At 44.3% G+C, this 24,795-nt stretch overlaps 1 protein-coding gene across 1 annotated transcript in view; it reads right to left on the bottom strand.

Annotated features, from left to right (window-relative positions):
- The window catches only part of LOC115381303 (uncharacterized), a gene marked incomplete at its 3' end in the record, with an annotated part of 134,402 nt that overhangs the window by 29,882 nt on the left and 79,725 nt on the right, over positions 1 to 24,795 (bottom strand). Inside the window, 2 exon segments of the mRNA XM_030082582.1 lie at positions 14,089 to 14,167; positions 14,170 to 14,261. Coding sequence (XP_029938442.1) covers positions 14,089 to 14,167; positions 14,170 to 14,261 — 171 coding nt within the window.

Below are 24,795 nucleotides of genomic sequence, written 5' to 3'. Positions count from 1 at the left end.
GTGCTCCTTGTCAAGAAATGAGGAGTGTTTGGGGCTCAAAGCTGGCACTCCTCTCAAAACATTAATTGTCTCAGTTGAAAAGCGGCGTTTCATCTCCATCAGTAGCTTGTCTATTACAGGAAAGAAAGAGTGAATCTTTAGGTCGTTCAAACTTTCCATGTGTGTTCTTTCCAACGTGGCCTCCACAACTCTCCACTTGTTTTCCCACCGTCAGACATTATTTTGTCCATCTGTGGACGTTTTTGAAAAACAAAGCGATCCAGCACAGCACCGTTCAAAAGAACTTCAAGACTCTTTTATTCAGGGGAATCTTTTTCCAGAATATTCACCCAAAAATCTTTAAAAACTGTTAAACTGTCTTTATTTCTTAATTCTTGCTCTCTACAGCACTTTGTGATTTAATCTGTGAAAACAGCTTTATCAATAAACTTTACTTTCGTTCTTATCAATACAGTGTGTGGGAACAGTGTGAATGAGAACTGTGTGTGTTGCTGTGTCGGTGGGAGCCGCCCATCCAACAGCACCTGGAACACAACCTGATGATTCCCTCCACCACCACCTGATCCAGGTACAGCTGAACAATCATACCAACAGTGGAGTCCAATTATCGAGTCTCAGGACGGTCTCATCTCAGCTTGTGTTCCCGCTTAGTGGATGAATCATCCAATGCTTGGTGATTCTGCTTCACAATGGGTGGGTTCACATAGGACTTTTACTCCTCTTTAATTCTGAATAAATGATAATTCTGATTTAAAATGACCACCTAATCCTGAATGAAATGTTTATTCTCAATAAAATGTAATTCTGAATCAATTAGCTGGTTTGTTCTCATTGTAAAGCAGAATTAAATGTAAATTTGACATGTAAACCTTCTATTCCACCTTGACTTTATTCCAGTCGTTCTGCTCATGCAGGTTCTCTAAGCAGAGACATTTTCTAAGATGGCGGCTTGTGGGAAGCATTTGACTCAATTGGACAGAAGCCATCAGAGAAATGGATATCATGACAGGAGCAGGTAGACGGAAACATAAAAACGTGGAATTATTTAAAGGTCTAGCATCAAAGATAAAACAGAAAGAAAGTGAGAAAAACATGCATACACTGTCACTTCCACCCGCTGTCCAATCAGAACCCTCTCACCCCAGAAGTTATTCCTTCCTGTTTCCCATGTGTATACAAAGGCAGAATATCATAATTCTCATTGACTTCATTCGGAAATAAACTAATTTGCTAAATAAGATGCCGTCAAACCCTCTGAGTGTGTCCTGCCTAAACACAGTGTAAAACCCCCTACCTCATAAAAACCAGCCCAAACCTCAACCTCTGCAGGAAACTGAAGAACACAAAACAAACACACACAACAGACTTGCCAGTTGTGCTTCCGAGTATAGACTTGCTACCAGGGTTGGGAGGGTTGCTTTAAAATGTAATCCATTACAAGGTAAGGCTGGTTTTCACACTACAGGATAATTGGGACGAATTTAGCCCCAATCTCTTCTCCTCTTGATCAAATCCAGCAAAGGGACTCCCTTGAGTGCCAGGCCTGCATGGTGCCTCTTTGTTGTGATGCAAAGAAATTATAGTTTACTGAACCTAACTACAGTTCTCGAGTGTGGTGCGTGCCCACCTACGGGCTTCGCTTTTGGTACTCTCCCTGGCGCCAGCCAGACACTGAGACAGATCAAAACAGCTACCACGCCAATCGTGCCCACGGGCTGGCACACTGCCCCGCCCCAACCGAGGGGATATCAGCAGCACGAGCCCGCACAACTTCCTTCCTACAGCTGGGATTGCAGGTAGGTGGGCACACACACACTCGAGAACTGTAGTTACCTTTAGTAACTATAATTTTCTACTTCATGTGGTGCCTGAGCCCACCTACAGGCTTTGCTATTAGTACACTACCAAGGTGAGACCGTAGGGGAGTAATGTGCCCCCAGCTGGACAAGCTGACGAGATTGAATGCGGAAAAGGAAGCAGGCAGGCTGTACGCCCAGTACCCGCCACACCAAACCTCCAAGACTTCCGGCGGCCAGCAGCCTCCGCACCAAGGCACCAACCGCATGACGTGTCTGACAACCCCATAACACAACGGCACACATACGCCAGCCAGGACTCCCCAGAGTCACAACGGCAGGCAACAGGACCACACCGGCCTGAATCCCTCCAGGGAAGCAGTAGCCGGCCAGGTCAAGAACCACACAATAAAGTGACAGAACCCCTGTTCTCGCTGAAAACTGACATGGCCTCAGAATCTGTGCACATATCCATCAGGCAGGAGTGCACAAAGGAGTACACAGAGGCACAAGAGGCGGCCTTGCAGATGTCACCCACCGTGACACCCCTGCACAGAGCCGCAGAAGCGGCGGACACTACGTGTAGAATGAGCACGAACCACCGCAGAGGCGGGCGGTTCCGAGCCTCATAGGCAGCCGTAATAGCACAAACAAACCCAGTGGGCAGGGGCACTGGGGACAGCGGGGCACCACGCCCCCTGGCTCCAAATCCCACAAAGTGCGGAAACTAGCTGTATGCTCACCGTAGCAACGCAGAGCCCTGACCGGACACAGCAACCTCAGCCGTGGATCAATCCACTGATGAACCAGCGAGGAGCAAAGTGCCCTGATCCGGATCACCTCTCGACCGAAGTCCGAAGTGATCACCTTGGGATGAAAAGCCGGGCTACGCCCCAGCGTAGTGGAAATGCAGCGCTGGCAAAGTAGTAGTAGAGAGCCGCTCAATGCTCATGGCCAGGGAAACCTCGGGCGCATGAGCAGAGGATTGTCACATGCCGTCACCTCGGCGAGGACGGGTTGTCTGGTCGCAGCCAGAACGTTCCTTGGCCGCCTCCATCCACCGCTTGTCCCAAACGGCAGCAGGCAGGGCCACCAATGGTGAGACAGCTGTCGAGACGCTTTCGCCGGGTCAGATTCCCCAGGTGCGGAAACACGGCTCCCCAGAAGGCGTCCGGCACTGAGCCTCTTCCAGCGGGAGGACAGGACGGCCGAAGAAGCACTTACCTGACCAGATGCTTACCTGAAGCAGGCGAAGCAGCTATCCTTTCTAGAGTGGTGTGCCGCAGCAGCGGCAGGTGAAAAAGGCCCGGAGGGCGACTCATATCGGGCCTCATATCGGGCCGGCTTGTCCATGCCTCGTCTTCGTCTTTGTCTTTATCTTTGTCGTGAGAGTGGGAGCTTCTCGTGATCAGTCAGTCTCATGACTGAGAAAGAAGAAGGGAGTTGTGCGGGCTCGTGCTGCCGATATCCCTCGGTGGGGTGCAGCAGTGTGCCGGGCACGAGCGGGATTGGCGGGGTAGCTGTTTTTGATCTTGTCTGTGCCTGGCTGACGCCAGGGAGAGTACCAATAGCGAAGCCTATAGGTGGGCTAAGCACCACACGAAGTAGAACTTTTTTTGAGCAGCACAAATAGACACTGCATTTGGATTCATACTTCTTTCATAAATAGTTGCACAAAATCGCCTCTGAGACATTGTTTCCATTTTACAGTAAATATTCTGTATAACTGTGTGTTTGAGCCTTCTTGAGTGTTTGGAATATATAGTTCGGATTTGCTATAGAAGTGCTAAAAATCATTTATCACACGTTTTGACAGAAAAACTGACTTTGGACTCATATATTTTTCCTTTAGTGACACCAGAAACATCTGAACAGTCCATACTTTTCCTACAGTACAATAAAAAACACACCCAGTCAGGGGATTTTGATTACAAAATAATGATTTATTTTCAGTGACAACAATGGACAATTCAACAACAAAAAAACTCAAGATTTCAGAGTGAGTGAGTGCGTGAGTGAGAGAGAGAGAGAGAGAGAGAGAGAGAGAGAGAGAGATGGAGAGAGGGAGAGAGAGCGAGAGTGTGTGTGTGTGTGTGTGTGTGTGTGTGTGTGTGTGTGTGTGCGTGCGTGTGTGTGTGTGCACTCCTCTCTGGTCAGCTGGTGCTGACTTCCCCTCCAGAGTTGTGATGGGCCTCTACAGGCACAATTCCAGTCTAAAGACATCCGTGGCGCCAGAGATAGGAATTAGATTGACGTCTAAAGTGTCATTGGCAGTCAGTGAGGTAATAAACCCCCTCCCACCTTCTGACTGGCTCCTCCTCCTTCCTGCTGTCAGAAACAGAGGACCGTCCTTCCTACAGATCACACAGCACCACTGAAGAACCAGGAGACCAGAGTCCAAATCCAGCAGTCAGAGTTTGAGTGAATGTGGTGCTGAAGGTGTAGAGGTGGATCAGAGAGTCAGAGGAGACTCTGAAGAAGGACAGAGAGCCAGCAGGACAGTCCCCATACACTGCTACCTCTACCAGAGGAGGAGGAGGAGGAGGAGGAGGAGATGGATGTTACTGTCTATTGTGTCGGACATAGTAACCTCCACCAGAAACACTCCAGACTCCAGGACTGATGATTCCATCCGAACACAACCCTCAATCACTGGACTCCTTTCCTCCTCGATTCCTCTGTAACTCACTGATTTCAACACTCCGCTCCACTCGACCTCCCAGTAGCATCGACCACTCAGATCATTTCCACACAGCAGCTGCAAGACATTAAATCTGTCTGAATGATATTATAGGCTGCTTTTCCTTCACATGTGTCACCTTCCTGTTGTTGGACAGTTTGAGCTTTCTGCTCATTGAGTTTGTGTCCAGTTCAAGTTGAATGAAATCTGATGGAGAGAAAAAGAGAAAAGTCCTGATCAGACACGTGATGGATTTGTTGTTTGTGGACTTCCTGATTGAGAGAAAGTTTGATGAGGACACTTTTTGTCAGACTTGTCTTGACAGTAATGTTTGAATGAATCCAAAGCTTTGATTGAAAGACAAACGGACAGTGATGAGTCCAACTTACACTTCCTCAGGCCAGGTTTGAGCCTCTGCTGTCCACCATGCTCCCCTGCAGGAAGAAAGACAGTCAGAAGGGTTTTCTCTCCAACATGAGTCCTCACTGCTGCTGAACATGAAGCAGAACTCCTCAGTTTGTCTCTGGAGACACAGAAAGAGGCTGAAAGACTCTGAGTCCACCATCTGTGGGACTGTTTGATGAGATCAACTTCAAGTTTCAAACTTTGCTCCAAATGTTTGTTTTGACATTTGGAGCCTGAAAGTGACTCTGCTGAATCAGTGTGATGAAGATGAAACCTGTTGGAATGTTTCTGTTCTCTCCTCCTTAATCCAGCTGGGAAATGTGCTTTCAAATGATCCATCACATTCTTTACTACTCATGGAAAAACTCAGTTTTTTACTGACTGGAACCCTTTTCAGATGTCTTTCAGCCTGTAGTTTTTGCCACAACCCATTTTCTCTTTTCTTCGGCACCAAGAAGCTTAATGCACGACTAGAGCTTGATCCCTTTTACAGGTAGAGGCCTTCCATCATTTGCAAAATGATACACAGATTAAGTAAAATATCTGGGAACAAGACAGAAGCAGCATGGGAGACAGATTGGGGGAGAGACTATAGATGATGCCTCACAGAAGAGTCTAACTCCTACACGTATTTCCTCTCTTTGTGTCCGGGTTGATTCAGTTCCGGATTCCTCATCGTCTACGATTCAAATGATAGACTTTCTAGAATCTTCCCAGTGTGAACCGGGCTGTCTCAGATTAGTCATTGTCCTGCATTAATTGGACATATGTTGTGGTTATGTTCTTCTCTCACTGAATATTGGAGACTGATCTTTGGGTTTTTTTCTCATAGCTGTGGACAGACGACAAACCAGTTGAAGCCTCTTTTGGCAGAGCAGCTCCAAATTTCAAACTCAAACGCTGTGTTTGCCTCTCTACTGGCCCGCAGACTTGTAAAACTTTCCATAGATGATGTTGAGCGTTTTTCTTTTAATTGTAACTGATGGTCACCTGACTGTTATCTAAGGACTGATTCTATTGACAAACTTACTGTACTCACGTAAATCGGCATGAGCTTGACTGGAAGAAATTGTAAGGACTGCTGTTTCGTTGTTACTCAGAGCCTTGACGTGGGGGCAAGAGGATTTTGGTTATGTGTGTATCTGTTTACTTGTTAAAAAAAAAAAAAAAAACAGTGTTTAGAAATTACATTTTTTGAGGCCTAAAGACAGGTGGTTACAATAACCATTCACATTACATGCTGGCAGGCCATCAGGTGGCAGAACAGCAGCTGAGGGTAAATCTCCCCTCATTGTTCCAGTTTATTAGGTATCTTGGGCCCATTGTGTAACAGGGGGGAGTCCGTCACTTCTCCACTGCTTTAAAGTATCTCCTCACCACACACAAATTTTGTCAAATTTTGATTCAGATCTCCTCAGAGACGATGTTTTTAATTAACGGTTCTCTGAATTGAAATATGTCCAGGAACTCAAACATAAACCCCCACTTCACCCAATCGAACATCTTTTATGCATCTAATGATAGATCCAGTGCCCAGTGGCGCTGCTCAGCTGGCGACTCGGACGGTCCTGCTGCTGCTACTTTTTGTTCCTTTGTCGCTGTCTTGTCTTATGAAGTAACGTACCTACATGTGCTGCACTGTCAAGTGTGTCAACGTCTTCATATATGCCAGAGGAAGGTCTACAGAATTGTGGTCTATTACTGCAATCGACACCAACGGCTAACTACCACTGCTAACTAGCATGGCTAATTAGCACAACAGGTGAACCAGTCTGCAGACATGAACGCTGCAAGTCTCCAGCTCTCCAGCATTCTTCATCATGGAGACTTACATACCCCTCCTGTGTTTACTTTTGATGACTCGGGAACTCTTACGCTGGTGTCCGGCCGCATCAACGGCTCCATCGGCAGACACTGATGTTCAGAGGATGTATTCAAGGGAGAGCCTGTTAGCTCTCCGCCACCTTGGGGATGCTCCGCCAGATCATCTACCGCAGGAGGTGAGGAGAAAGCCAGCCGAAAAAGACTCCATCGTCGTAAGAGGGGCAGACGTGGAGGAGTCAGACAGCGCCTCAGACGGAGGGGAAACAAACCACCGCTGCCATCTATCATCTTTTTTTTTTCTTTTTTACTTTTTATTTTAACATTTTTCAAATATCAATTTGCAAAGAAAATACAAACACAAAATATAAACAATAACATAGTGGGGGAGGTTTTCCATGTTTTTTTTTTCTCCCTTCTTCTTCTTTCCGTCACTGGTGAGATTTGTTCTTAAACGCAGTCCATCTCTGCCATTTTAAGTCCAAGTCCCTTTCTCTGACTCTTAAACGGAAGGTCAGTTTTTCCATGGTGTAAATTTCCTCAATAATGTCCAGCCATTGCTGAGGCTTTTGGGGGGTCACTTTTCCTCCAGTTCCTTGTCAAAGCCTTCTTGGTAGCGATGGTCAGTATTTTAAAGAGATATGTTCTTTTCAATTATTCCAACAGGTATTAGACCCAGATATAAAGTGCATGGATCTCGGGGTAGTATTACGTTTAACATTTCCTCCATCATTCGAATCACATTATTCCAGAATGACTGTATTTTATTGCATGTCCAGAATATATGGGTGGGATTGGCGTCCACATGCCCACACATCCTCCAACAACTCTGTTGTAGCTTTAATTGTTTAGTTTTTATTTGAGGAGTTATAAAAAAGCGCATGAGGTTTTTCCATCTGAATTCTCTCCACGTTCTTGAGCAAGTTGAAGATGGCTGTGTGGTGCACATGGAGAACCGATCCTCCTCAGACAAAGTGATGTTAAGTTCTTGTTCCCATTTTGATTTCACATTTAAGGCAGTTCTTCCATTACATTCTTGGAGACAGCTATACAGTTTAGATACAATCTTTGAAGGAGTATTCTTGAATGCACCTGCCACAAATAGTATCATTTTTTTAATATCGTCCGATAAATGCCTCCTCACTTCGTTTTGATAGAAGTGTCTGAGCTGTAAATAGCGATACAGGTCTCTGTTTTCTAGATCAAATTCTTGTTTGAGTTTTTCAAAGGTTTTAAATTTTTTTCCTTCAACAAGAGTGCATATTGCAGTAATCCCCCTTGCTTTCCACCTGATAAATGTTTCATCTACCACACCAGGACCAAAGTTAGGCACATGAGAAGGCCATGATAGTAATTCACTGTCTCCTTCCATTTTGTTTTTCTTAACAGTATCAAAACATATTTTAAAAGTGTTTTTTAATATAGAATTTTTTTCTTTGTGGTCCTTGGATTCTTTCCCTCCTAATTTAGCAGAAGGTGGTACTTTATCTAAATTGAATTCTATGTTTTTCCACCTTGCTTGATATTCAGCGGAACCCAGTAAATAACGTATCTCAATTGAGCAGCACAGCAATATTGTTTTAAGTCAAGGGTGAGACCTCCTCATTCTTTATCTAATTGGAGTGTTTTGAGCTTTATCCTTGGTTTAGCACCTGCCCAGATAAATCTAGATATCAGTTTGTTCCACGTGGAGAATTGAGATTCTAGTATTCGTACAGGGAGAGAAAGGAAGAAATACAATAGTCTGGGCAGTATATTCATTTTTATCACCTCTATTCTAGAGCTGAAATCCATAATTAAAGGTGCTGTAGGCAGGATTCCGCGTCTCCGCCATCTTGCTTAGGTAACCCTAAGCAAGATGGCGATTTGACCCATCTAAGATGGCGATTTGAAACCCAGCACAGCCAATCTGTCCTGTTTTCTCTGACATCAGCCCTTAAGTTAAGCCCCTCCCACAAGAACGTGCGACTAACGCCCTCGATCAATCACGGTCAGAGCCTCAGGAGCACTTCTGATTGGTCAAAGATACCTGGAGCTGTCGAGATTCCTTTTCAGTTCAGAACAGAGACAGATGGAAACATTGCGCCCTCGCGGTAGTGCAGTTATGCTGCACTCCTAAAGGATTATCAATGGATACTGTAACATTTAATCCAAAGAAAACACAGAAAAATTAGCATTGACTAGCAAAATCCTGCCTACAGCACCTTTAATGTTGACCGGTGTGTTACGTCTTTCTGAATTCTATCACTCAAAGTACAATAATTAGATTCATATAGATTATTTCAATTCTGTGTAATAATTACTCCTAAATACTTTAATGATTTTGAATCCCACTTTAATTTATAGATGCCCCTAATTTTGCTGTTTGGTGTATAATTTAAACAAAGGATTTGTGTTTTTTTGATATTCACTTTATATCCGGACATACTACCAAAGTTTTCTAAAGTATTAAAAAGACTGGGTATTGTTAAATTTGGGTTTGTCAAGTAGATTATTATATCCTCGGCAAAAAGACTTATTTTTTGATCTTCTGTTGCTATGTTAATACCCTCCAGTTCAGTATTTTCTCTTATATCCTGTGCTAACGGCTATATAAACAACGCAAAGAGGGAGGGGCTGAGGCAACATCCCTGTCTTGTACCTCTATTAAGGTTGAAGCTGTCTGTTAGAGAGCCATTGATCCTGAGTCTAGAGAGCTTTTATGCAACTAATAAATTGTTTATTGAAGCCAAATCTCTCCAATACTTCATAAAGGAAGGACCAGTTAACTCTATCGAATGCCTTCTCGGCATCGAGACTTAATAAGGCTGCACTCAGTTCCTTTTTATTAATGTGTTCTATAATATGCGATGTGTGCCTGATATTGTCCTGTGTTTGTCTGCCCTTAATGAACCCAGTTTGGTCCTCATCTATTAAGTCAGGTAGAAGATTTTCCATTCTTTTAGAAATGATGGATGTGAATATTTTATAGTCTACATTTAGTATGGAGATCGGGCGATAAGATTCACACAGCTCTTTATCTTTGCCTTCCTTTAGCAATACCGATATAACCGCTTCTTTCCATGAAGGGGGAATTTTGGCATATTTAAGAGTCCAATTCAAAGATTCAAGTAATGTAGGTGCAAGGTCCTCTGCAAAGACCTTGTATCACTCATTAGGAAACCCATCACTCCCTGGGCACTTACTGTTTTTCAAATTCTGGATAGCACTGACTAATTCTTTCTTTGTAATTGGGGTGGTCAGGGATTCATTTTGTACTGCCGCTATGGAGGGAAGATCTAATGATTTTAAGTATTTATCAATGACTTCATCATTCATTGGGTCTGGTTCCGAATATAGGTGCATGTAATAATCTCTGAAACAGGTTTCAATTTTCTCGGGTTCAAAGGTCAATTCGTTACTTGATGGGTCTCTAATCTTGAATATGTTTTTAATTTGTTGTGTTTTAAGAGCCTTGCCAGAGCTTTAGATGATTTAGGACCGAGTTCTTAAAATGTTTGTCTCATGAATCTATGTTTCTTTTCCAATTCCTATGTCAAAATTGCATCTATTTTTTCTAACTTCTTTTGACTTATCTGTCAATCCTATATCTTTATCTATTTGCTTTTTGTCTCTAATTTTTTTCAATTCTTTTTCAATTCTTCATATTTTAATCCCTCAATTTATTCATGTCAGTCGTGAGAGATCAATTCCCCCTCATAACCGCTTTAACAGTATCCCATACGATTGTTGGTGCCACTTCGTTGTTAGTGTTATTTTCTATACATTCCCTAAGTTCTTCTTTTTTTCATTCACTATAGCTATGTTGTTTAGGATCCCAATATTCATTCTCCACAAAGCCTTTTTCCTTCTGCTATTTAGATGTATTTTTAAGTAGACTGCATTGTGGTCTGACACATCTGAGGTTCCGATTGAGCATTTCACCCTATGCCTGTCTACCGTGTTCATCAAAAAGAAGTCTATTCTTGAGTGAATTTGATGTGTGGCTGAAAAATGAGTAAAGTCTTTTTCAGAAGGATGCAGGCCATCTATCATCTTGAGCAACGTGCACTCTCTGTACGGTGAAATGGACGAACTCAGAATGAATGCACATTACAGTCATGAATATAGAGAGTCATGTGTTATGGTTTTTACCGAACCTTGGCTACACAAAGACATTCCGACGCACTGAACTTGCGGGATTTCTCCTGTGAGTCAGGACAGGGGCATCTCTTCTGGGAAACTGAGAGGTGGGGGATTATGTGTCTGCATAAAAGACAATTGGTGTAAACAAGTCACAGTTAAGAGGTCTGTATGTGACCCAGACTTGGAGCTACTCTGTGTGTCTCCGCGGCCGTTTTACCTGCCCAGGGAGTTTGGGAATATTATTATCTGTGCAGCTTATGTACCCCCAAATGGGAACGCTGCCAAAGCTGCAAATGGCTCATAGAATGTGTGCAAAATCAACTTTTGCGGACCCCCGCAGCCCCCATATTCCTTCTGGGAGATTTCAACCATTGTAGGCTGGAGTCTGTTTTACCTGGGTTTTATCAATATTAAAATGCAGCACACGGAACAATAAAACTCTTGACAAGTGTTATGGAAATGTCAGTGGGGCTTATAAACTAAGTCTCTCCCACCTCTTTCCAACTCTAATCATCAAACAGTCCATCGTGCTTAAGTCCAGCAAGCCTCAACAAAAATCCATTCTGCAGTGGAATGAAGACAGCATAGAGAATTACGGGGCTGTTTTGAGTGTACAAACTGGAGCATTTTCCATGACCTGGGGCGGGGCGGTGCTACAGAGACTATCACTGACACTTAAATTCTGTGTTGAAAGCATAATTCCAAAAAAAGTGGTCACCCATTTTCCCAATAATAAGCCTTACATAACCAAGGAGGTGAAATCATGTATTAACAAAAAGAAGATTGCTTTTAAAAACAAAGATCGTATGGTTGTGGCCGCTGCAGAAAAAGAAATTAATGCAGTCTTGAGGGAGGCTAGAATGAGGCATCGGGCCATATTAGAGCAGAGTTATAACTCCAATGACAGTAAAAAACCGTGGGACTCCATGAAGAGAATGACTAATATGACGACAATGGATTAAAAGGGAATTGTCACCCCCAACAATTTTGACAAAGCCAACTCTTTGAATGACTTCTTCTTGAGATTTGATTCACAGTCCTCTCAGTCCTCTTCCCCTGTACTGCTGGATATGTCCTTTGAAAACTGCTCTTTTTCTAACCAGGTGGAAAAAACCCCATGGAGGTCCAAGCCACCTTTAAGAAAGTGAGCACTAAGAGATCTGTAGGGCCTGATGGTATACCAGGCATATTGCTTAAGTCTTGTTCATCTGAATTACTGCTGCCTGGCTCCCCGTCTTCCAGCGATCTATTGCTGTCACCATGTTCCTGCTCTCTGGAAGAAGTCCATAATCATCCCAGTCCCAAAGATTCCACGTCCCCAGGTAAATAAGGACTTCCGCCCAATTACATTAACATGTTCTGATGAAATGTGTCGAAAAACTCATTGTAAACTTAATCAAACCTGGCTCGTCCCCATATTTGGATCCCCTCCAGTATGCATACAGGGCAGGGTGTGGAACAGAGGATGCACTTGTCAGTGTGACCCATTTGGTCAGTAAGCACCTGGAAAACTCCCGAGCCTCTGCCCGTATTTTATTCGCAATTGTTCTGCTTTTGACACAGTCCTCACTTGCTATTCAGAAACTAATTAATTTAGAGGTAAACCCCTGGATTTAAAATGGTTCCATGCTCTTTTAACTGACCGGACACAACAAGTAAATGAATGGCACACTATCAGCTGTTAAACATTGTAGTACTGGAGTCCCACAAGGAGCTGTAAGTTCCCCTTTTTTATTCACATTGTATACAAATGAATGCAGAAGCAGCCAACCAAATAACTTCATCATCAAATTTCAGATGATACAATCATCTTGAGTCTTCTGCATGCGGGTGAATGCCCCTCTGTGTGAGATAACATGTTTTAAGGACTGGTATGTGAGAAACAATCTCATTTTAAATACAACAAAAACTAAAGAGATGGTTTTCGACCCGAGAGGGGTACAGAAACATGACTCGGTACTGATAGACAACTGTGTTATCACCAGGTCGCCTCTTACAAATATTTAGGTATTATCATGGACAACTTTTTGAAATGGTCAGACCAAGTGGATTTCCTCTGCAGCAAATTATCTCAAAGGCTGCATTTCCTACGCAGACTCAGACTGTTTGGTGTCAGGCGAGAAATCATGTTGATTTTCTATAATGCCATCTTGAGAGTCTCTTGAGATATGGACTTGTAGCCTGGTTCGGCACACTATCCACCCAGAGTAAATCCAAAATCTACAAACTGATTAAATCTGCTATGAAGGTAATAGGTCAAAAAGACCACCCATCTCTCCAGTCTGTTTATGATAGTGTGGTCCTAAATCAGGCACATAAGATTTGAATGATCCTTTCATATTCTTTTTCCTGAATATGAACTTTTGCCTTCTGGGAGACAATACAGAGCAAGCAAATACAAAACTAACTATAAGCTCTCATTTCTCCCACCATCCATATCTCCTTAACAAACAGTCTAACAAACAGTCTGAGTGAGTTGTTGCTGAAACTGATATTTAATTTCAGGTTATAGACCCCTCTCTTTTTCTTCTTTTTTAGCTATTTATTGCCACCGGTTTCTTATTTGTTATTATTCCTCTTTTATTCATGGTTTTATTATTCTTATATTCTCGATTATTTAACTTCCTATTATTTTAATGATGATTTTTATGAGCACCGCACTGTAACCCTGTGCAATACTGACGATGCTTGTCACTGACCATGCTTGTTGCTGACCTCTGCTGTTTTTACTGTTTTATGTTGGCTGGTGATTTTTCTGTATGTACGTTGTACCTGTAGCCAGTAGCACTGCCGTCCAAGACAAATTTCCCGAAAGGGACAATAAAGTTTATCTCATCATCATCATCTCATCAGTGGTAGAACAGTGAGGAATACCATCCATCATTAAGGAGTCCTTTCACCTGACAGGAATAAAACCTCCTCCTGATAAATCCTGTCTGATCATCAACTGGAGACATTGTGAAGAACATCTCAGTCTCCAGGATCAGCTCCTGTTGTGAGTTCATACCTGAGAGTCTCCAGTTTGCAGTGTGGATCCTCCACAGCAGCAGACAGTAGTTTGACTCCTGAGTCTCCTGGATGGTTGTAGCTCAGGTCCAGCTCTGTCAGGGAGGACTTGGATCTCACAGCTGAGACCAGAGAAGCACAGCCTTCCTCTGAGACCAGACACCCTGACAGACTGGAGACACAAACATGGCTGCATCAAGTCAAGAAGGAAGAAGGAAGATCCTCCACATGATCAAGCAGCAGCTGGATCCTGACCTGAGAGCTTCCAGTTTACAGTGAGGACTCTCCAGTCCAGCAGAAATCAGCTTCACTCCTGAATCCTGCAGGTCTTGTTACTCAGGTCCAGATGTGTCAGACTGGAGGACTGAGAGCTGAGAACTGAGGACAGAGCTCCACAGCTTCTCTCTGACAGACCACAGCTGCTCAACCTGAAGAAGAAGCAACAATGAAAACCACATCAATGTTTCAGGACACAGTTAAACTTATCTGACTTGCAACATCACAAAGACAGTGAATGGAGGATGGAAAGCTGCTACTGTCCTGATGAACTCAAACTGGAAACCTTTTTTTTAATTTTACTTTCAAGAGTGTGTAGTGGGGAAAATATCAAAAGTTACAATGTTTCACTGAGGTGTTGGACAGATGTTCTGCAGAAGTGAGGAGAACAGAGAGTGGCGGATATGATTTGACAATCATGTTAGAACCTGAGAGTCTTCAGTATGCAGTCTTGATTCTCCACTGCACCACACAGCATCTCCACTCCTGACTCCCCTGGATGGTTGTAGCTCAGGTCCAGATCAGTCAGACGGGAGGACTAGAGACGAGAACTGAGAACAGAGCATCACAGTTCTCTCTGACAGACCACAGCCGCTCAACCTGAAGAAGAACCATAAATGAAAAGCAGTTAAATGTTCGTCATGGTCTCAGGTCTTCATATTAGTTGGAAGTACGTACAGAGCTTTGTTGGAGGCTTTGACCACTGGCAGCAGGTTCAGAAGAGCCTCTCTGAAGCAGAGTATTTCTTCAGGTCAAACTCCTTAGATCTTCTTCTGATGACAGTAAGATGAAGACCAGAGCTGACCACTGAGCAGGAGACAGTCTGTCTGTGGACAGACTTCCTGACCTCAGGGACTGTTGGATCTCCTCCACCAGAGAACCATAATTCAGTTCATTCAGACAGTGGAACAGATTGATGCTTCTCTCTACAGACTGACTCTTACTCTCACTCAGCTTCTTCTTGATGTACTGGACTGTTTCCTGATTGGTCTGTGAGCTACTTCCTGTCTGTGTCAGCAGACCTCGAAGGAGACTCTGATTGGTCTGCAGTGAAAGACCCAGGAGGAAGCGGAGGAACAAGTCCAGGTGTCCATTTGGACTCTTCAAGGCCTCGTCCACAGCTCTCTGATGGAGATGGTGGAGATTCGGTGTTGTCTTCATCCCTTTGGACATCCTGGATGTTTCCTGTTTTCCATCCAGGGGGTTCAGTCCTGACTTGATGAAGGTCTGATGGACATGAAGAGCAGCCAGAAACTCCTGAAAGGTCAGATGGATGAAGCAGAACACAATGTCCTGGTACAGGCAGCTTTCCTCTTTCAAGATCTGTGTGAACATTCCTGAGTACATTGAGGCTGCTTGAGGTCGATGCCACAATCTGTAAGGTCGGGTTCATAGAAGATCAGGTTTTCTTTCTGCAGCTGATCAAAAGCCAGTTTTCCCAGAGACTCTATCATCTCCCTGCTCTCTGGACTCCAGTGTGGATCTGTGGCAGCTCCGCCATCATACTTCACCTTCTTGACTTTGGCCTGGACCACCAGGTGGTAGATGTACATCTGAGTCAGGGTCTTGGGCAGCTCTCCTCCCTCTCTGCTCTTCAACACCTTCTCCAGAACTGTAGCAGTGATCCAGCAGAAGACCGGGATGTGGCACATGATGTGGAGGCTTCGGGATTTCTTGATGTGGGAGATGATCCTGCTGGCCTGCTCCTTGTCTCTGAACCTTCTCCTGAAGTACTTCTCCTTCTGTAAGTCGTTAAACCCTCGGACCTCTGTCACCCTGTCCACACAGTCAACAGGATCTGATTGGCTGCTGCAGGTCGTGTGGTGATCCAGAGGCGAGCAGAGGGAAGCAGTTTCCCCCTGATGAGGTTTATCAGCAGAACATCCACTGAGGTGGGCTCTGTAACTTTATTCAGGAATTTAGTCTGGTGGAAGTCCAGAGGGAATCGACACTCATCCAGACCATCAAAGATGAAGACCACCTGGAATTCTTCAAAGCTGCAGATTCCTGCTTCTTCAGTTTCATGAAGAAGCGATGAACAAGTCCCACCAAGCTGAACTTCCTCCTTCAGCACATTCAGCTCTCTGCAGGGAATGGAAATATGAAGTGGACGTCCTGGGCTTTGTCTTCGGCCCAGTCCAGAGTGAACTTCTGTGTCAGGACTGTTTTCCCAATGCCAGCTACTCCCTTTGTCAGCACTTCTGATTGGTTTAGACCTTCCAGGTGAGTCTTTAAAGATGTTGTCTAGTGTGGTAATTGTTTCCTCTGTGTCTGGTTCCCTTGATGCATTTTCAATCTGTATGACTCATGTTCCTGATTGACCCCTGCAGTCCCCCCACTGTGATGTAGAGCTCTGTGTAGATCTGGTTCAGCTCAGTGGACTGTCCTTGTTTAGGGATCCCCTCAAACACATTCTCGAACTTGTTTTCAGGTTGGCCTTGAGGTTTATTTGACAGCTCTTAGATTCTGCTGACAACAGATCCTCTTCAGGACTTTTTTGCCCTGTTTGTTTTTTGGGAGACAATTAAAAAAAAAAAAAATCAAGTCATGATGGAACTGTTCGAGAATGATTTAGTTTCTATTTCATCGTACTGACCGCCAGGAGGCGGTGCTGAAAGCACTGAATGTTCCCTTCATGTTTGCACAGTTCGAGTGTGCAAACCAACAACATCACCTGTGACCCCTGGGTGACCCCCAGGAAGATAATAAATTCTGGTGTCAACTCATATTCGGCTCCTCTTTTTCTCATCTGCATTTTGCATCCACTTGGAACATTATATGACAAGCCTATACAGCATCTTATTTTGTCGCTGATAGCCCTGCAACTGCATTGGTCTGAGCAGCGAAGTTTGCCCTCCAAATCCTGCGATGGCGGTTACACCCTTTTCCTTCCTTTAAGGATAAGTTGGTTTAAACAGTTTTCATGTTGTTTATAGAATGAAGTACAACAATATACTCAGCCAGGCTTTTCTGATCCCAACAGTGCTTTGGGAGAAATTTAGATCCAAAATCAAGCGGCGCACATCCCTATGCTGTTAGCAGACGGGGCATGTATAGCGCCACTAGCAAAACGACTTTAATCGTCCAAAAACTCAGTTTCACCAATATTTCATCACGGTCCGCTCATGCCTCTCCTCCATGACAGCCGGCTTCGCCAGATATGATATATGCAGATATATGTTCGATTTGAATGTACTACTTGGCGTCCACGCGTATCTAGACACCTACATCTAGATATTTATGTCTATATGTCTCGGCAGTAGTGTGACGTAAGCGGGGGCTACGGAAGCCGCAGTGTTGGTGTGTGTGTTTTTTTCGACTGCCGATGCTAAATGCTAATGCTGCTTTTGCTAAAGAGAAAATCATTCAAAGTTCTCATCCACAACATTCATCCGACAGATATTCGTCCATTTTACACTTCACTGGGAAAAAAAGCGCCGTGTGTAGCCTCAGGTTGCCCCGGAAACAATGAGCCGTACTGCGCATGGCGCGGCGCGTAAACAAAGCTTTCAGTTCAGAGGTCAACAAAACAACCAAAACATTTATCTCTCTAACATGCTTGAAAGAAGTCCAGAGCGTTTGGCAGCGTGAGGATGTTTATTCAGATGTTTGTTCAGAAACATGCGTTAGGATCGGCAGTCGAAGAAACACACAACAACACTGCGGCTTCCGTAGCTCCCGCTTACGTCACACTATCACCTAGACATATAGACATAGATATCTAGAAGTAGGTGTCTAGATATGCATGGACACCAAGTAGTACATTCAAATCGAACTATATCTGCATATATGACATATCTCGCGACCCCGGGCTGGAAGAGAGGTACAACAAATTTTGTTTCCTGCATTTAACCCATCCATCGATGCCCCTGAAGCATTCCGTAGGAGCAGTAGGACCCATCTCCAGATGTAGAGCCAGGCTTATGGTCAGATCGCCTGACCGGAGGATTGATCTGTAGTGCATGTTATCGGTTGATGGGGGGAAACCGGAGATCCTGGAGGAAACCCATCCAAATACAGGGAGAAACATGCAAACTCCACACAGAAAGGTCCACACGGTCCAGGGATTGAACTCGTGACCTTCTTGTTGTGAGGCAAGAGTGCTAACCACTCATCCACCGTACTGCCTGAAATATTGGTGAAACTAATGAGTTTTTGGACGATTAAAGCCGTTTTAGGCGTGGCTATACACATAGCCCCGTCTGCCCCGAAGCACTGTTTGGATCAGAAAAGCTCTCTGGGTGAGTATATTGTTGTACTTCTTTCAACAAACAACGTGAAAACTGTTTAAACCGAACTCATCCTTTAAGGTGGGTTGGTGCCGCTGTGGCGTCTCCTCTGGATGAAGCTTCCCAGCGTGGTGTCTTTCTGGGATTCCTTGTGACTCAGTTGGGATACGTCATTCAGTGTTTTCAGCACCGCCTTCTGGCGGTCAGTAGGGATGAAATAGAATGAAAGCTATGAATGTAGCTATGGTTCTACAAATCCTGGGTGAACGCCAAAGCGTTCTGTCACTCAGAATTCTCGTGATCACGCAAGAAGATTCTGCAGGATGAGCCTGTGTGGGCATCAGAACTTATTACCTTCCTGGCATCACCCAGGGGTCACAGGTGACCTTGTTGGTATGCATACTTGAACTGCGCATGTGTGAAGGGAACATTCAGTGCTGTCAGCACCGCCTTCTGGCAGTCATCTGGGATTCAAACTGTAGTTACATTCATGACTTTCATTTTACTCACACACTTCCTATACACATCACCAGACACTAAAAGATCTGAGCTTTGGTATTTGGGTATGTATAATCATCGACAATCCACTCAAAATTCCTTAAAATGTTCAGTAATATGGAGTCATGGATCATCTTCTCATGTGTTTGTTTTCTCTTCAGCTACTCCTGTGAATTGCAGGCTGGGTACAAACTGTCATGTAGACGTCATAAACTGATGTTCAACATGAACTCCAGAGACTTGTGGATATTTAGGAAGAGATTTTCTATGTGTGAGAGACAGACTGTAAGGTCATGTGTCACCTTATCAAATGAAATACTTGTCACTACTGCTGTCTTGATTGTAATCCATCAGCCCTGTTGTTCTTGTTCTTTCACTTGATGGTGTTATAAATGTGATTTATGACACCATCAAGTTTTCATGTTTCCAGGACTTACCTTCAGGTTCAAAGATGTTTCTGGCGTGTTCCTCCCATATGTGGGTCATACGCATTCTCTCTAAAACCATCTTCGTGACTTCAAGAGCATGGCTGCTGTAGGCTTGGACCATCGTATCCACCATGTCAATTCTACCCGAGCTCTCAAGTTTACTCCTTGGGATTGGTTTGAACCCTTCAAGAACCTCATCAAGCCCCAAATACCACTTGAACCTTTCAAAGTCTTCACGTCCCAAATCCTCCAGTATTCCCAAGAGGATTTCTCGAGTTGAACTCATCTTTGTCCTTGTGAAGAGTCTGATTTAATTCACAAAACTTCACTCTGTTCCCTGGAAAGTCCACGAGGGGTGCTGACATGCTTTAATGCAGGCGAGATGTTTGACTCTGAAAAACACAAAACAAGAATCCTCATGAGCTCCTTCTCAGTCATTCTGTTGTTTCAGAATCAGAATCAGAATCAGTTCATTGTCTTTGCACAAAGTGCAACGAAATTTCAAGCAGCATCCGTGTATATATAATTTAAAGAACAACCTAACAATAGTGCAAATTTAAAAGGAAAATATAAATAAAATAATAATATATAGAAAAGAACTTGCAGTATTTGCAGATTATTGCACATTTCCATGAGTGCGTGTCTGTCAGTGACCCTTCAGATTCAGTGCAGTGATGGCTTGTGGAAAGAAGCTGTTCTTAGTGTGTTTGTCTTTGTTTTGATGGACCTGTAGCGCCTGCCAGAGGGTAACAGTTCAAACAGGTGGTGTGCTGGGTGGGTACTGTCTCTTTGATTGCCTCAGCTCTGCTGAGGCAGCGGGATGTGAATAAGTCTCTGATGGAGGGAAGAGGGCATCCGATGATCTTTTCAGCTGTCCTCACCACTCTTTGTAGTCTCTGCCTGTCTGCCTCGGTGCAGTGGGAGAACCACACGGTGATGCAGTAGGTCAGGATGCTCTCAACGGTGGAGCGGTAGAAGGTCACCAGCAGCTTCTCACAGATGTTACTTTTCCTGAGAACTCTCAGGAAGTGCAGACGCTGCTGTGCCTTCTTAAAGACAGCCGAGGTGTTTGCAGACCAGGAGTGTTTCAGGTTCACTTAATGAAAGACGGAGTCAGAGACCAGGACAGGAGTCAGGGACCAGGAGTCAGAGACCAGGATTCAGGGATCTGGGGCCTCATATGTCAATGATTACCTTTTGATAATGTTTTTCTTATATTTTATTTCATTTGAATATGATATTTCTGGACCTGACAGGGGCACACAAAACAGGAAGAGAGAGAGAGCAGAACTTTGTTTTAAAAAGAGTGGGGAGAATGAAGATACAAAGATCCTTGTAAAGGCAATTCTATTTAATAAAGGGCATCATCCTTTTGAAAGTGCACTAATCAAGTTGTTTAATAGAAAAATAATATACTGATGTGTTTTTGTTTTGTGAGAAAATTCCTGCAGGTACCCTCCATCGTTTACACAATTCCGATCCTCTATTACCAGCCACACTGCACACACACACACACACACACACACACACACACACACACACACACACACACACACACACACACGACGGACTCAGATTTAGATTTGTTTTTCTGAGGACGTGTGGTGATTCTTCTTCTGTTTCTGCAGAGACTTTTTTAAACAGGAAGTAAGGAGAAAGTGTTGTGGCTGTGAAAGCAGTGGACACATTAATGGAGGGAGCTGCTCCAGAGGCTGAATGTGTGGTGGTTGGCAGGTTGAGGAAGCTGTGGAGGCGGTGGGTTTTGATTATGAATGTGAAAACTTCCGGGACGATGACATGCTGAGACGTTACGACGACATGAAGCATCATGACTGATCGCTGAGGTCAGGCCACGAACACACACACACCACACACACACACACACACACACACCCACCACACACACACACACACACACACGTTTTGTACTTATATCGTTGTGAGGACACTCATTGACATAATGCATTTCCTAGCCCCTTACACTAACCCTAACCATCAAAAAGAGCCCTAAACCTAACCTAAACCCAATGTAACCCAAAATCAAAAACCAAGTCTGAACCCTCAAAAAAGCCAAAAAAGGCCTTTTGAAAAGTGAGGACAGGCAAAATATCCTCACTTTGCAAAAATGTCCTCACTCTGTTGGTGAAATACGAATTTTGGTCCTTACTTTTGGGTATGTACAAGAACACACACACGCACACAACACACACACAAATGCAGCCTGACAGGGTCTATCTCAGAGCGTCCGCTGTCCATGGTGCTGAAAGCTCAGATTAAAAACTCATTTGCTACATCTGTACCATCTTTGATACAGCTTCAATATAAAATGAACACAGCTGGTCTAAAATTACACAATCTATTCAGATAGATATAGACACAGCTATCTATATCTTTTGGAATTCACATATATTACAAAAAAATAGACTCTGCGGTCTCTTGTAGTTGAGAGCAACACAAGGCACATTCAAATAGGCAGGTGTTTAAGACCACAGCATTCTGATAAAGATAATATTTTGAAGGTTTCACTGACTCACCAGTGGCTCCGATGTCAGGTTTTGGGTAGTACCGCTAGCGGCTAGCATAGTGTTTAGCATACTGTTTAACTTCCCTCCAAAGAGTTCAGATCAAGTACAAAAGAAAAAAAACTCGTTAATGCCGCACAGCCAATCAGCACTGGCTTACAGCTCTGGTGCATTCATGGACAGTCGTGATGTAAGAATTGGCAAATTGGAGCCCACAATCATATGCATACAGCATCTCGCACACACTGCACATTTTATTATAATAATTTATTTATGAGTAAATGTGAACACATGACATGAAACGGGGCCCAATGCCCTTGGCCCCACTCTGGCTCCACTACAGGCTAAACATAAACAATATTAAGCTTAATAACCTCAGCTAAACCTCACAGAGTAAAGTTAAATCCAGATGTCATATAACACATCCTGGACAATGAAAGTGGTTGCAGGTGTTGAACGTGATATGGAGTGAATAAATGGCCAAGGTGTTTAGTTGAGACAGAGAGTCCATACAATTCACCAGATTTCACACCAAAACCGCTCACCGAGAAACAGGTTGTCTCATTCCTGGCAATGTATTCCTGCTGTCGACAGTTTGCGCTAAGTTATTGTGATTTAATGCTTCCGTTAGGTCTCTGACTCTGGATAGGTCTCTGACTGCATGTTTGCAGGTTTCCTGGACTCCAGATGACCTGGAAGTGTCCCAGGCCCTGCAGTCTTTCTTCACTTATGTGTCTCAACCTGTCATTTATTGTTTCTGATATTGATCAAAATGTGATGTTATGGTTCTGATTTCCTAGTAAAATTGAATATCATAATGTTGTTTGTGTTAACAGTTAAATGTTCTTTCCACATTAGCAGCTTGTGTCATGATACACTGTTTGTTTTGGCCACCAGGCTCAGGTTGTTCGAATTTCACACTGGGGAAAATGACTGGAGTTGAAGGACATGCTGATAACATGCAGCTTGTGTTTGAGATTGTTTTCATAGAGCTGTCTCTTCAGAGTGCTCAGCCCCTCCTTTACACTCTCAGCAACTTCTGGACAATAAAAATTTTTTTATTTCCCCCCTGCTCAAAGCTTTAACAAACTGATCCATTCTGATGTGTTGATGTCTGGGTGTATATGAGTGTATATGGTGTGTCTGGAGGGGAGAATGACACATCAGGCCTCATCATTCCCAACAGGTCACATCACTCTGGTTTACCAGGAGGTTCTCAGTGGCAGCAGAACAACACTATAAAGTGTTTGGAGTGTGCAGCTCACAAGGCAGGTGGAGGATAACGCTGTGGAGAATGCTGCTCCCCGCCACCTGAGTGCCACTGTGACTACCTCATGATGGACTTTGTGGAGCTGACTCTGATTCAGATCAGAAAGACTGTAAAAGAAGCCTTTCCCCTCCTGGCTGAAGGCCGTTTCCACTGGCTGAACCCAGGTGACTGGATCCTGGTGAAGGACTTCTGCAGGAAACACTGGAAGGCCAGACGGGGCCAGGTCCGTTCCAGATCCTGCTGGTGACTCACACTGCCGTTAAGGTAGCAGAGTGAGCTACCTGGATCCACACCAGTCACCATAAGCCTTCTCCAGTACCACCCTGACTCCACCAGCTGATCTCCCAGGCACAGGGCAGAATAATCCCTGAGATCAGCTCTGTGTGAGGTAGTCCACCCTCCACCAGGGAACGGTGGAGATGTTCCTGCTCCTGGTGATACTGCTGCCCCAAAGTGCAGTGGCACCCTCGCTTCATTGCAGACACACATTGTGGACCTGGCTGGACATCAGGACAGCCTGTGGTGGAGAGCTCGAGGGTTACATGATGTCAGTTGTATTGTTTGTGCTTGTATGCCTTATGCTGCCTCCGCTAACACTCTAGTAATCCTTGTTCCTGTTGCTCTCGAGGATTCTCTCTACACATTTCTGCATGATGGCAGGAATAGCAGTGATACAGAGCTGTGACATCCTAATGCTTCTCACTCTAACCCTTACTCTCATCATAACCCTTTCCCTCTCCTTTGCAGCAGCATTCTGAACCAACCACCATTCATAACCAGCACGAGACCCTCACTAGTCTGATTTGACCTCAAGGGGGAGCTGGAGGCCGTGTGTGTCCTGGGCCTACAGAACTGAGTGGCCCTGGTCCTCCTTCTTGACAAGAAAGGAGGGTTTGCCCTCTCATAGGTGATCAGTGCTGCACCGAGGTTCCTCACATCTGGGGCAGCTGTGGTTCAGTGGGGGAGAGCATCGGGTGAGCTTCATAATCGGGAGGTTATGGTTGTTAGTTTGATTCCTGTCCCCCCCTGTCTGCATGTCGAAGTGTCCTTGGGCAAGACACTGAACCCCAAATTGCCCCCAGTGAATGGTTTGAGCGCCTTGCATGGCGGCCGCCTCCACTGGGGTGTGAATGTGTGTGTGAATGGGTGAATGTGATAATACAGTGTAAAGCACTTTGGGCTCTGTTAATGCAGGGTGAAAAGCGCTACATAAGTGTAGTCCAATAATCTCGGATAACATGACTAACATAGACACTCAGCTGTGTTCCCTCCTTGCTGAACTGCACTCTCGGGAAACGGGTGTCCTCTCGTCCAGATGGGACTTCTGGAGATGGCTGACTGAGGGCAGCTGGCGAGCTTGGCTTACTAAGATTGCTGGCATGCTTGCTGTTTTATAATCTGTGTTGTCTTCATTTTCCTGCAGCATTATTCTCCTGGTTCGCTGTTTGGTTGCTCGCATGTTCACAGCTGCTTTGGCTCAATACACTTTGCTTCATTCTGTTGAACCTTCTGTTCCTCTTTCACACACATCTCCGATGATCCTGATGATTCGAAGTTGAGTGATGAAGTGATCAGGTGAAATTTCCCATAAGGCTGATTAAAACGAGACTGATTTTATCAAAAGGGGGAAATGTGTGGTGGAACTTTCTTTTGAGTGCATGCTTAATTGTTTGGTAGTGCTTAGATGTATTTATTATAAATAACTGTAGCTCTCACACACTCAGATGTGTGGGGAACTG

The sequence above is a fragment of the Salarias fasciatus genome, chromosome 23 (genome assembly GCF_902148845.1).
Source record: "Salarias fasciatus chromosome 23, fSalaFa1.1, whole genome shotgun sequence".
NCBI classification, from domain to species: domain Eukaryota; kingdom Metazoa; phylum Chordata; class Actinopteri; order Blenniiformes; family Blenniidae; genus Salarias; species Salarias fasciatus.
This window is presented reverse-complemented; position numbering and strand designations above follow the sequence as displayed.